This window comes from Sorex araneus, chromosome 3, assembly GCF_027595985.1.
Source record: "Sorex araneus isolate mSorAra2 chromosome 3, mSorAra2.pri, whole genome shotgun sequence".
Taxonomy (NCBI): Eukaryota; Metazoa; Chordata; class Mammalia; order Eulipotyphla; family Soricidae; genus Sorex; species Sorex araneus.
In genome coordinates, this window is record NC_073304.1 from 205,417,793 (window position 1) to 205,432,193 (window position 14,401).

The 14,401-nt window shown below is 42.2% G+C and overlaps 1 protein-coding gene across 1 annotated transcript in view; it reads right to left on the bottom strand.

Annotated features, from left to right (window-relative positions):
• The window catches only part of PPM1E (protein phosphatase, Mg2+/Mn2+ dependent 1E), a 174,478-nt gene that overhangs the window by 5,601 nt on the left and 154,476 nt on the right, over positions 1-14,401 (bottom strand). The window contains exons 4-6 of the mRNA XM_004608626.2: positions 10,912-11,100; positions 6,268-6,411; positions 5,938-6,031 (exon numbers count right to left, since the gene is read on the bottom strand). Of these exons, the coding sequence (XP_004608683.2) occupies positions 5,938-6,031; positions 6,268-6,411; positions 10,912-11,100 (427 nt within the window). The remainder of the gene's footprint in view (positions 1-5,937; positions 6,032-6,267; positions 6,412-10,911; positions 11,101-14,401) is intronic.

Consider the following 14,401-nt stretch of genomic DNA (forward strand, 5'->3'; position numbering starts at 1 on the left):
GTCAAATCTAAATTTATTGCTGTATGAGAAGTCAGTTCTATGAAGAAAAAGTTTGATTTAGTAAATCTTTTTAGTTGTGGTTAGGTTTTATCTGATTGAGACTGGAGAACAAGCCTATACTGATAAGAAGTTCTGGGATTGCAGATATAATATAGCTGGTAAGTTGCTTGGGTTCAATCTCTGGCACCTTTCTATGATGCCATCCCCCAAATATCACGAGGAGTAAGTCCTGAGCACTGCTTTTGCAGCCCAAAAGCCAAACAAAAAAGGATCGTTTTTCATTAAAAAAAATACCATTGTATCATTGTTTAAAATCCACTTGTCTCATACAGCAAGTATGAGTAGTAAGAGATTATTTTTTAAAAATCAAACTCTTCAAGCCAAGCCATCCATTCAAGCAGACTCATACTAGAATCACTGTATCACTGTCATCCCAATGGATTTACTCGAGCGGGCACCAGTAATGGGCACCAGTAACGTCTATTCCTCCCAGCCCTGAGATTTTAGCAGCCTCTCCTTACTCATCTTTCCCAACGACTGGAGGCTTTTTCAGGGTCAGGGGAATGAGACCTATCGTTACTGTTTTTGGCATATCGAATACGCCATGGGTAGCTTGCCAGGCTCTGCCTGTGTGGGCAGGATACTCTTGGTAGCTTGCCAAGCTCTCCGAGAGGTATATGCGTGTGTGTGTGTGTGTGTGTGTGTGTGTGTGTGTGTGTGTATTACTCTATGATTTGTTGCCTACTGTCTGAACGCCATCATACTAGAATGCCTATCTTTATTCCTACCCAAGGCTTTTTTTTTTTTTTAATTAGTATGGATCCCAGTAGTGATTGGGGTCTGTTCTGGCTGCATCCTTGGGAACGGCTTCCAGAGGTGTTCAGGAGACCACATGCTGCTGGGATCAAACCAGAGCTTCTGCATGCAAAGCATGTACTCCAGCCTTTTGAGTTGTCCCTCTAGCCCCACTTCCAGTTTTCTAACTGCTTTAGAGTACGTCCAGAGAACATCTATGTATAATCAAGTTATCCACAGGAAATGCCATATTCTCTGTATCTTCACTGCTGCTGTTCACCCTCCACTTACGACCAATAGTGGGAACCTTCAAATACATCATGGGGTCACACCCGGGAATGCATAGGGGTTACTCCTGGCTCTGCACTCAGGAATTACTCCTGGCGGTGCTCAGGGGACCATATAGGATGCTGGGAATCGAACCCGGGTCGGCTACGTGCAAGGCGAACGCCCTACGTGCTGTGCTATGGTTCCAGTCCCTTGAGCTGGTCTTTGAAGGATAACTTAGTTAACCCAAGCAGAGGAAAGTCCTCATTGGAGGGAACAACATTAGCAAAATCTAACAGAAGGAACTGTTAGGAAGTGTAGCAGAATGATACAGGGCATTTATTGTGAAGAGAACCTGAAGAGGCCTCAGACCCATGCTGAATGAGGTTTCCATCATCAGACACATAATCATCTGTGATGTGTTTTAGGACTTCCAGATTCTGAGCACAATCATTGTGTTCATTATGTTTCTCTCCAGGTATTTGGAGAAAGCCAAATGGTAGGTTCTCTTGACTTCAATAAGCTTATTTCTACAAGGACTACAATATAGAATAATATTTCTTAGATTAGGGTATCATAAATATCTGGCAAACAACATTTTTTTAAAAAGAATTTTAAAAAACAAAGTGCTTTTTTACGTGTAAAGAAGGAACATTTAAGTAGCCAGGTACACCGGCCTGGGAGTCAGCCTGCACTGACTCAAAATTGAGCATTTGTGGGGCTAGAGCAATAGCACAGCGGGTAGGGCGTTTGCCTTGCACGCGGCCGACCCGGATTCAATCTCCAGCATCCCGTATGGTCCCCTGAGCACCGCCAGGAGTAATTGCTGAGTGCAGAGCCAGGAATAACCCCTGTGCATTGCCGGGTGTAACCCAAAAGGAAAAAAAAAATTGAGCATTTGTTATATAAGTAATTGTCAAGTAATATCCTTTTCACTGTACACTACATTAACTCTTAACTAGAAGATGAAGATCAAAATATTGAAATGATCTGGCAATGTCATCAATGACAGTAGGTTCTTTATTACCCAAGTAAGATTACAATATTTCATATCCTACTTAATCCTTATATAGGTTCAGAAAGCTCATCCTATGGATAATTCTGTTAGAACCAATGTGAGGCCCAGGTGCAACCCTGCAGATTGCATGAAGGAAAACCCTGCACCTACCCTGATGGTTAATATGGGTTGAAGGTGGGGTATGAGGGTTTTGAGATGACATAACCTGGTGGTGCTCAGGGAACCGTGTGGTGCCAAGAATCAAATTTGGGGCACAGATCCAGGTCTCACACATAACGTTGCTTGAGTCCCTTTGCACTATCTTCCCAGGCTTAGATTAGTTTTTAAATCATGGTAAATAAATGTGTGATGCATGAAATCCTATCAGTAGCAGTACTGTGAACCATAGTGCAAAAACTTCTCTTTTTTTCCTTTATTTTTTTTTTTTAAAAAAAGGATCTCTCATAGAGGCAGACTGGTGGATGGGAGGCAGATGGGGTGTGAGAGTGAAGGTGGGGATACAGGTGAAGGGATCAGTGTTAAAACATGTATTCCTAAAATCTAGTCATGAACAGCTGTAATTTCATGGTGACTAAATTTTTAAAAGATTTTAAAAGAAATTAGTCTTAGGCTAGAACGATAGTACAGTGGGCAGGACGTTTGCCTTGAACATGGCTGACCCAGGTTCAATCCCCGGCATCTCATACGGTCCCCAAAGCTCTGCCAGGAGTGATTCCTGAGTGCAGAGCCAGGAGTAACCCCTGAGCATTGTTGGGTGTGACCCAAAAAGCCACAAAAAAAAAAATGAGTCTTTTAGACAGTAAGCAATTCATCTTCCTCAAGCATGCCTTTGATCTCAACTTCTTTAACTATGCATTTCCCGGTACCCTGTTAAACTAGTGAAAACTTCCTATCATGGGGTTCCGAATCCTCCACCAATCCATTTCCTCAACTCTTCCCACCTGACTATACTATTATCATCATTATTATTTTCTGAATTCCAGCACTAAAAATAAATGTGATCTGAGTCACAGTGTTCCCAAAAATCTTGTTTTAGTGCTTCAATTAAAAGGCTACTGCAACTGTTAGTTTGGAACAGAACATACAAAGATTTGCACAGAGAAAATGCTGCCAAAATTCTGGCTTTTCACCTGCTCTACTGTTGGATGTCAAATGCATGACATTTCGCCCCCAAACTTGGTAGGAGGGCATGATTATCCATTCCATGGTAGAAATGGCAACATCCTTTTGTCTTCATCCTCCTCTCTCCATATGCTTTTAGGAAACATCATGCCTCTGTCAATTTGGGATCATAAATTTGAAGAGCTCATGGGAAGAGAGAGTTGAAAAGCTTTTCATTTTTAAAGCTTTAAGTTATCATTTATTGTCTAAGTAAATCTGAACTCTGCTTAGGAGTCCTTTTTCTTATCCTTATTTAGCCCCCTATTTTACTTTGTGAGTTTTCCAAATCCCTCTCATTTTCTTGTTCCTCTTCCATTTTAGCTACTGAATTCTGGCCTAATTTCCTACTTCAAAGAAAATTAAATTTAAAGCCTGGATTAGGGCAAGACAAGCACCCTACCTGCTGTACTATCACTCTGTCCCCACTGGGTTCACCTTGCTTTTGTTTATTTTTTTTTTTTAATCAATACTGTGATTTACCAGGTTGTTCATAATGCAGTTGTTTCAGGCCTTAAATATTCCAATAGTAATCCCACGATACTGGGTCTATCTTGAAGCAAATGTCTTACCCCTGTACTATTTCTCTGGTCCCCAATTACTCTCTTTTATGCTGCAAATACTCTGATCTAAATTTCATCTTTAAAAAATAAAATTAACACTTTCTCAAACCAGCTTTTTTCCTCAGCCTATCATACCAGTTCCATTCCCTGTCAAATCTACAGGTTCCTTAGGTTATTACTTATTCTCACCCAACTGATTATTTTCTGATTTTTCCATTTACTAATGCAAAATAATTTCTTTCAAATGTAACCAATTATTTCCTACACTTTGTTTTGTTTTATTTTTTTCCCTTTTGGGTCACACCTGGTGATGCTCAGAGGTTACTTCTGGATCATACACTCAGGAATTACTCCTGGCAGTGCTCGGGGGACCATATGGGATGCTGGGGATTGAACCTGGGTTGGCCTCATGCAAGGCAAAAGTTTTACGTGCTGTGCTATCGCTCTAGCCCCCTATCCTTTGTTTTTGCAGTGTCAGGGATCAAACCCAGGGTCTTAGTAAGTGCTACTGCTGTTACTCAGAAAAACTGCCTTCTACAGTTTTCCTTTTTGTTTTTCAGGTTTGGGGGCCACCCCTATGTTTTTTTTATTGCTTTGTTTTATTTTATTCTGCATCTCACTTGACCTCTGTAGCACTTGTCCCTTGAGGCCTTACTCTGAAAATCGTGTTCCTCAGCATCCTTCACACCTCTCCCTGCCTTTGCTGCCCCTCCTCCCGCGAACTGCCTAGCTAGAAGACTTACACTAAACTCCTACACAATCCCATGTCATTCTCACCCTCTACCATGGATTGCAAGCATCCTTACTGTTACTCCTCTATCATGACATGCCCTTTCAGACCGACACCATGACCCTGAACTGTGTGGACTCTCCTTCCTTAAAGACCAGCCTCCAGGATCCAGTGTGAAAGTCACGGCCTGTGAGAACTGGCTTCGCCTCGGACAGTCCTTATTCAAGAACATTCTTGCCCTGCTTTAGTTTCCCCTCATGATATTTTTAGAAGCAAGAAAAGGCAACTTCCTGTAGCAAAGTTTGTTCTATAACACACTTTAAAGATACCACTACTACTCTAACAAAGAGCATGATCAAGAAGAGGTCTTGGGTTGAAGTTGTCAAAAACAGCTATATTTAGGGTTTTATTTTTAAAATGAGAAGTCCCCTTTTTGGGTCTTATTCCAAAGCTGCTAATAACTCCTTCAGTCTAAGGTAAAACCATCTCAAATTTTCATGAGATATTTGCAGAAATTCTTTTTCTTAGTCTGCTGCTGACATTTGGGCCATTTCACAGCTGGCCAGCACCTTCACAAAGAGTGGGAGGAGCTCACATCCATGGTAAACTGGAATACTTTGAGATTTGAATTTTCTGGAATGTTCTGGAAATGATTATTGGAATTTACAGAGTAGATGAGCATTCCATTTATGTGTATGATTCTTACATCAAGCCCCTTCATTTCTTTAGAAGGCAGTGATTTAACTGCATCATATACTCATATCTAGCCCACAGAGAAACATGGTTTCTTCTTTTCTAAACAAATATAAAACGAAACCATGAAACCTAAAATTATTAATAAACCCTTGTGCCAAAAGTAGTGGTGTGTGTGTATGTGTGTGCAAAAAGTACAATTCTTTGAGTTTATATCCTTACATTTTTGTTCATTTAGCTTAATTGTTTACACAGATAATTTTAGATGAGGGTGCCACTAACTGCCCCCCACAACTGTTTTTTGTTTGCTTGTTTTTGAGCCACATCCAGTGGTGCTCAGGGTTCACTCCTGGTGAGGCTCAGGGGACCATCTGAGATGCCGGGGACTGAACCTGGGTCATCTGTGTGCAAGGCAAGTGCCCTACCCACTGTAATTTTGCTCTGAACCCTAAGGCTTCCATTTTTAAGGAAACAAAAAACTTGTAACGTGTGTATATGTTGGTAAAGATCCTACTTAATCACAGAATTTAAGTATGTAAATAGGCCAAATAGTCAGAAAGGTGCATTATCTAATTGGTAAACAATACTAAGCACCTGGATTATATGATATAGATGGTCATTCTCTAGTTCCCACATGGTTAAATTAGTATAAAACAATATGCTAGACTAGAAGAGGACTATTGGGAGAAATAAAAACAATTGATTTTTCCTACCAATCGCTCTGGAGACCGACAGGCTTCCATTCACTCTCCAGGCACCAAACCAGACCACACAGCCTCCCAGGGCTTCAATCCGCTGCTTTTCATCCTAGACAGCAATGCAACAGAAAGAAGCAAATCACTGGATTCAGCGTTTATTCATCTAGGCTAGCAGAGACCTCAGATCTATTACTCATCAGTTTCTCTCTATGGTTCTCTTTCCTATCAATGGTGGGCATGGGCACTTAGATGATGGTAATAGTTACAATAATTAAATGAACCTTGATAAGTTACTAGAAAATTGCTCCGCTCTGGCCTGTGCCTTAAGAGAAGGAGCTTACTTACCTCTCTATCCGGTTTGTGTGGCTTCATTAGCTCAACAGCTTGGCCCTTTCTGACAAGCATAACCTGGGAATCACCCACCCAGGCCACATGGAGCATGTTGCCTCTGATAAAGGTCACCACGCCTGTGGTCCCGCATCTTAAGCTCTGAAAATGATTTCAATAAAGTGGGTCAGTAAAAAGAAATTGACATCAATTCTTATTATAAGAAATTTACAGTTTTTAAATGGTAGATTAGACCATTAATATCTTGATTGCATAATTAACAAATTCCTATTTCTCAGTGCCCGGTGTGTGTGTGTGTGTGTGTGTGTGTGTGTGTGTGTGTGTGTGTGTGTGTGTGTATGTCTGTGTGTGTCTGTGTGTCTACTCCTGGCTCTCCACTTATGAATCACTCCTGGCATTGCTCAGGGGACCACACTGGATGCCAGGGATGTAATCCAGATCAGCTGCATGCGAGGCAAGCGCCTTATCCATTGTACTATCACCCTAGCCCTCAGTGCATTTTATGTGCATGTATTTATGTGTACCTATATACAGATAGACACATATTACCATATATATTATCTTTAATAGCCAAGACAGGATTGAATATTAATTCCATTTTATAAGCAATTATAACTAGTTCATGCAACTTTACTAGTTATAGAGGCACTCAGGTTGATCAGTATTTAAAATAAAACTGAAGATTTGGAGCTGGAAAAATAGGACAACAGGTAAAAAGAATGCTTTACATGCTGCCAACCTGGGGCCAATCCCCAGCACCCCTTATGCCTCCCCGCCGGCATTTGCCAGGAGTGATAAGTGAACATAGAGCTAGGAGTAAGCCTCAAGCATTGCCAGGTATGTTCAATTTTTTCAAAAATCCCTGAAAAAATTTTTTCCTTCTAGTCCAGGCTAAACCTACTATATTATCCCTTAGGGTGCTGCCTTCTGTACCCTGGTCTCTGTTTTGTTAGTGACCTTCTACCCTATATTCAGAGACAGTCTTTATAAAATAACATAAAGCATCTGATTGCTACCTAAGAAATGGTCTCATACTCTGACTATTAAGACAGGGGCCATAACCGCATTTGTGGCCGTGCAACCTCTCATATTCGACACCACTGATGTACCAAGCTTTGGGGGTCATGATTTGGGATTTGGGGTGGAAACATTTGAAATATGGTAGTGGGAAGGTGCAATGGTGGTGGGATTGGCATTTAAATATTAAAGGCAATTAATGTGAATAACTTTGTAAAAATAAAATAAAATTTAGATTAAAAAAACACAGGGGCCATGAAAGAATACTCCCTCAAGTGCTAAGATACATTTAAAAAAAAGAAAGAAAGAAAAAAAATTAAATTATTCTCGTACCAAGAGAAAGCATTAACAAGCTGACAATACCTGCATTTCATCCCTGGTAACACATGTGCCCCTAAATACTAAGCCAGTAGTAGTCTTTGAGCATTGCAAAGTATGAAGTACCTTCCCCTAAAAATGTTCTCTAGTGTTAGGGACCTTTTCTCTTGAAACATTGCAACAAGGAACCACCAGCCTGGAATTTCACCATAATAGTTCAGGACCACTGCACTTAAAGCTCTGGATACTACTATACTAAAATGACATTCATTTGACATGAGTCACCACCAAATGAGCATGACTTTCTGTTACTAAGGACTTGGCCTAAATTAGAACCAATGCGTCAAGGGTGTTAAAAGGTCCCTTATATCCAATCAGAAAAACAACTTCTCATTTTCCCTATATAGGGAAAGTTTGTTATAAATCCTCACCCACCAATAAAATGTCTTCCCACACAGAATGTTCAAAAACTCAGCCCCCTAGGACACATGATAAAGACACTGCAGTGCTTATGCCCTGGAGAGAACAGGAGGCAGGGCTGTTCCACAACAGGAATAGCTACTTTCTTCCCAGCAGTTAGCAACACATGGAAGCACAAGAAGGGGGAAAGTAACTGCTGAGACAAACCTAAATTATTCAAGAGGACTATTGGCAGAAATAAAAGACGCCAGGATCTTTGGCAAGCATGTAGGGTGAGCATGGTCAGGGGGAAAAAATAAACACAGAATTTTGAGGACACGGGAAACAGGATTGAACAGGGTGAGAAAAACTGAGTGACTCTGAGTTTCATGTAGGTGACTGCAGCTACCCTCTCAGGGGCCGACTCTGTCCTCAGTCAGAATGGTGACAGCCCGCAGCTCCAAAGACAAAATGGGCTGTGCGGGTGCAGAGTCAGAAGGTCTGAGGTCAGGAATTGCATTTTGAGGTGATCATACAGGGGTTAAGTTGTTGCTTTGCAAGGGGTCGGTCCTAATTGTGTCCCTGTCTCCACATATGGTCCCCTGAGCAATGCCCAGAGGTAATCCCTGAGGGCAGAGCCAGGAATAGTCCTGAGTGTGGCACACATACACACACGAGTACACACACAACACAATAGAAAAAGGAACTGTATTTTGGTTTTCAGCCTCACATCTTTATGTGGACCTTGGTGATTTCTCATTTTTTCATTTGTTTTGGATTTGAGTCACACCTGGCAATGCTCAGGGGTTACTCCTGGCTCTGCACTCAGGACTTACTCCTGACAGTGTTCAGGGGACCATATGGGGTGCTGGGGATTGAATCACATAGGTCAGCTGCATGTGAGGCAAAAGTCCTACCTGCTATACTATCGCTGAGGCCCCAGCAGTTCCATATATTAATGCAAACTGAATTGGGTAGTTGCAGAATACTTCACTTGCTTAATACCACACAGTTCTCATTTCTTGCTTCATTAGTTCCATGCCCCAATATTGCTAGGTACCATCATTATGAGAGCAAAGAAATTGATTAAATGTTTATCCTGTTCGTTCCAACTCCATTTTAAAGACCTAATTTAAGTCATAGAGCTCAGTGTTTTATTTTAATTTTGTTTGTTTGCTTCTGGGCCATAACTGGCTATGCCCAGAGCTTACTCCCGGTTCTGTGCTCAGGGATCACTCCTAGCAGGGCTCTGGAGACCAGATGCAGTGCTTGAATTTGAACCTGGGTCAACTCCATGCAAGGCAAGAGCCCTACCCACCACAGACATATAAGATTATCTCTCCAGCCCATAATTTGAAAACTTAAAAATTATTTGAGGGCTGGAGAGACATGTTAAGGTGCTTGTCTTGCACATAACTAACCCTGGCTTGATCCCTGATTCCCTAAGCACTTCCAGAAGTGATCACTCAGCACAGTCAGGAGTAATCCCTGAGCACATCTGGTATGTCCCCTCCCAGAATTACTCTCTGGCCCCAGTTTAATCTCTGGCAGTGGATGGTCCCCCAAGAACCAAGCAAGGAGTAGATGCTGAGAAGAGCAGGATGTCAATCAGAAATTTCTTTAAGAAGTGAAAGAGAAAGAAATTATCTTTCTTTTGCCCTCCCCTCCTGCCTTCAGAAATGAACATAGTTCTGTATAGTTACTATTGTTAACTACATACCCATGCCACCAAATTATCCTTTAAGAACAACTTTCAAAATATTGAAATAGAGCCTCTTTCATTCATTTATAGTAGAGACTTTAGGTCTGATGAACCTTACCAAAATAGGATATGGGCTCTGACTTTTCTTACTGTTTAGAGAAAAATCAGTTCAAGGATCATCTAAGGATTCACTCTCTCCAAGCAAATTTCCTCTCAAGAGAAACACAGCAAAATGCTGCCAGCCCACTTAGAACCAAATGTATGCAAGTATTCCCAGCTTCTGTTTCTTTTTTAGATCATTGTTTTAATCACCATCCCAGATCTTGTCAGCCAGAGTCTGCTCAGAGCAACAGTCTTGGGGTGAACCTGATAGACATTGGTGAATAGAAAGAGAAAACTCACCATCAATGGATTGGCTACTTTTTTCCCCCTTTCATGAATGAACACTGCATGAATTTTGTGTCATCCAAGGGTACAAATCTTCTTTTTAAGAAATTTTTTAAATTTTGGAAATTATTTGTAAAATAATTTAAAAAGTTGTTCATACTTGAGTTTTAGGCATACATTGGTCTCGCATCAATCCCACCATCAGTGTAAACTTCCCTCTACCAATGTTCCCAGGTTCCTTGCCACCAGCCACTCCCCCACCCCCCTTCAACCATAGTCTGTCACCTTGACAGGCATATTTTTAAGTTTGGTTGTTGAAGTTTAGAGGTGCCATATGACCCAGAAATTTCATGCTAATCTCTGCAGAGTTCCAATTTTCACATTAAGTGCTGCCAAAGCAAGCACTGGATTGGCTTTCTAAAAAGTGACAGCTTGAGGGGCCGGAGAGATAGTACAGCAGGTAAGGAGCTTGCCTTGCAAGCAGATGAACTAAGTTGAATCCCTGGCACCATATAATGGTTCCCTAAGCCCCACTGGGAGCAATTTCTAAGCACAGAACGAGGAGTAAGCCCTGAGCTAAGCTGGGGATGGCCCAAAAACAAACCAAAACCAAATAAGCAGTACATTTAGGTGAGCAGACTGCCTGTCTCTCATGTGTGAGATTCTGGGTTTGATCCCCAATACCACAAAAAGGTGGGTAACTTAGACCTCAGGGGTGCAGGCCTTCTCTGGGTACTTCAGCGCCCCAGGGGCCCTTGACCACTGTCGGTGACCTAGTGGGTCCCAGTTGCCATTGTTCATTCAGGTGCACGGCCTACCTCCCTGGCAGCTTTCTGCACAAAGCGCTCATCGGTGACGCGGAAGGCCCGGCACAGCGCCTCGGCCGGGTCATGCGGGAACATCTCCTGGCGCACCAAGTTGACGTGCAGGTGAATGGACGCGTAAATGGCGGCGTCCACTCCCCCATGGCCATCAAACACTGCAAAGTAAGCTTGTTCTTCCTGGTCCTGCCAACGGAAACACAGAAATCATGAAGAGGATTCAGTGTCGCATGAGCAAAATATCTCAACTGCTGTGCTTTATGGCCTCTCCTCCCTCTTCTGACATGGGTGGTGAGCTGCTAAAGTACCTGCAACTTGACAGCCCCTATGCCCACACGCCAGCACACTGGAACTCCCCAGGCACAGTTCAGCTCTGGGAAAGTTGTCCTGTACCATGGAAACCACCTACATGTGTTTGCTTAAAAGCTGTTCACAAGTGTGGCGAGAGAGAAGAGAGAGAAGGTGTGAGGCGGAATTAAGCAAAACCTGCTCAGGAGTAAGGGTCCCCTCCTCAGATTGACAGTATTATAAAAATAGAAACTGAGAACAATAGGAAATAATTGGCTTCCCAAACACACAACTTTATGTGTCAGACTGTTTCAAGTATATTATATAGCATACACATGCTTCTAAACTACAGCACATCCTCCTTAAATCATTCGCTGTCATACTGGATTCTCACCATACAGTGTCTCAACTGGCTAGCCAGACTGGCTCCGCATTAGATGTCGAAATGCCCAGTGACCACTTTGCCTTGTCCCATGACCCAAGGTTTAGCGTCTCATTTCCTTGGCTGCCTGCAGCATGAATCCCTAGGGCAACTGTCAGAGTCATGCATGGGGTCTTGACAGTCACAAGCTACATTTAAGCCCTTAAGTCACTTGTTCTTCCCCAGATGTTCTCAGCTCTACCCGGTTCGGAGACCTTTAATCCCTTGGGGTTCCTGTGCTTTCTTTAGTATTGTCAGGTGAGTCTGACTCCTTTAGGCTCCAGAGTTACGAATTTCAAGTCCGGGTCTTGTCACTGATTCCTAAGTAAATCAAGGAATTTATTGGTGCTCATTTTCTTGTCTATTAGGTAGGGATGAATTTTTGTCTCCTGGGCATTTGACCTCAATTTGGGGGATACAGGGGATTTGTATCCAGCAGTGCTAAGGCTCATTCCTGGCTATGTGCTCACAGATCACTCCTAACAGTAATCAATAGACCAGATGCAATGCTGGAGATCAGACCCAGGTTGGTCTGTGCAAGGCAAGCACTACACCTGTTGTAATATCCTTCAAGCCCCCAGAAAGTTTTTTTTATTTATTTGTTTATTTATTTTTTTACCTTTTGGGTCACACCCAGTGATGCTCAGGGGTTACTTCTGGCTTTGCACTCAGGAATTACTCCTGGTGGTGCTTGGGGGACCATATGGGATGCTGGGAATCGAACCTGGGTTGGCCATGTGTAAGGCAAATGCCCTACTCACTGTGCTATCACTCCAGCCCCCAGAAAGTTATTTTTTTTTCTTTTTTTTTTTGTTTGGATTTTTTTTTTATTTTTATTTTTTTTTAAATTTATTTATTTTTAATTAGAGAATCACCGTGAGGGTACAGTTACAGATTTATACACTTTTGTGCTTATACTTCCCTCATACAAAGTTTGGGAACCCATCCCTTCACCAGTGCCCATTCTCCACCACCCGTAAACCCAGTGTCCCTCCCACCCTCCCCAATCCCATCTCCCCCCCACCCCACCCTGCCACTGTGGCAAGGCATTCCCTTCTGTTTTCTCTCTCTAATTAGCTGTTGTGGTTTGCAATAAAGGTGTTGAGTGGCCGCTGTGCTCAGTCTCTAGCCCTCATTCAGCCCGCAACTCCCTTCCCCCACATGGCCTTCGACTACAATGTAGTTGGTGATCACTTCTCTGAGTTGACCTTTCCCCGGAACGTGAGGCCAGCCTCGAAGCCATGGAGTCAACCTCCTGGTACTTATTCCCAGAAAGTTATTTTTAAAGAGTATAATACAGTTACAAAAGTAACAAGTATAAATGTCCGTATAGTAATGACTGCATTCACTTAGTAATATATATTGCTGGGGGGAGGGAGTCTTAACTGGAGACTGAACCCAGATCTCATACAGGGCATGCATTTTACCACTGAACCAAATATCCAGTCCTGAAATAAATATTTGTACATATGTATGTGTATATATATATGTATGTATGTACACGCACATACACATATGTATGCAAAATAGCCTTCTTTTTTGTTTATTTTTGGGTCATATCTGCCAATGCTCAGGGGTGACTCCTGGCTTTGCACTTAGGAATTAGTCCTCATGGTGCACGGGGAACATATGGGATGCTGAGAATTGAACCTGCATCAAGGCATGCATGCAAGGCAAATGTCTTACCTGATGTACTATCACTATGGCCTCTGAAATAGACATTTTAGCTAATTTAGTAATTCTACCAAAACTATCTTAAAATACAATGGATTAGCTGATTAATCACAATTACCTAGAAAACCATCCTGATTCAGGATTTCTTTCTAGTATGTAGAAAGAGTAGTACTAAAAAGAAATGATTTTTAAACAATTGTCAGATTAAAGATAAACTTGAAAATCAGCTTATCCAAGCAGCTTATAAGTAAGTTAGCTGATATTCATTACAAAGAGAGAGAAAGCAATAACCACTTTCTGGGCACATAAAGATAGTCACTTTAAACAATATGAGATTGATAGATTCCTAAATAATAGCATCAAAAAAGACAGAAGAGAGCGCACTGCATCTGTTTTTAGGAATGTGGTTGAGGGGACAGGCAACCAGTAAGGTGCTTGCCTCGCAGACCCAGACCCAGGTCCAATCCCTGGTACCTTATATGGTGACCTGAGCCACTCCAGGATTGAGTACAAAGCTAGGGGTAAACCCTGAGCACGGCTCGGTGTAGTCCAAAGAATCCAAACAAAAAAGTAGCCAGGCCAGAGAGATAGTACCGTGAGTAGGGCTCTTACCTCGAATGTGGCAGACCTAGATTTGATTCCTGGCATCACAAATGGTGTCCCGAAAACCACCACAAGTGATCCCTGGACAAAGAGCCAGGAGTAAGCCCTCAGCACAGCCAGCTATGGCTCCCAAACTGGAAAAAAGTGGTTAATAGGGACCAGGGATGTAATAAGTGATAGCGTACATGCAAGGTCCTGGGTTTGATCCACATCATGTACTATCTGCTCGAAATAGCAACAAACAAATATCCCACTTCCAACAAACAAACAAACAAATTTGCCAAACAGGAAGAGGTAGAGGGAGTATGGAATTACCAGAGGGAATCAGTGGTCAATCTGATACTAGTGAATGGCACTAGAACTATGATAGGTGTGGTGTGTGGTATACACACCTAATAAGTTGTGAAGTTGAATTCATGAAACTTATTTTTAAAAATGTATTATTCCTAATTCTTTAAAATGACAATGTGGGGGCTGGAGCAATAGCACAGCGGGTAGGGT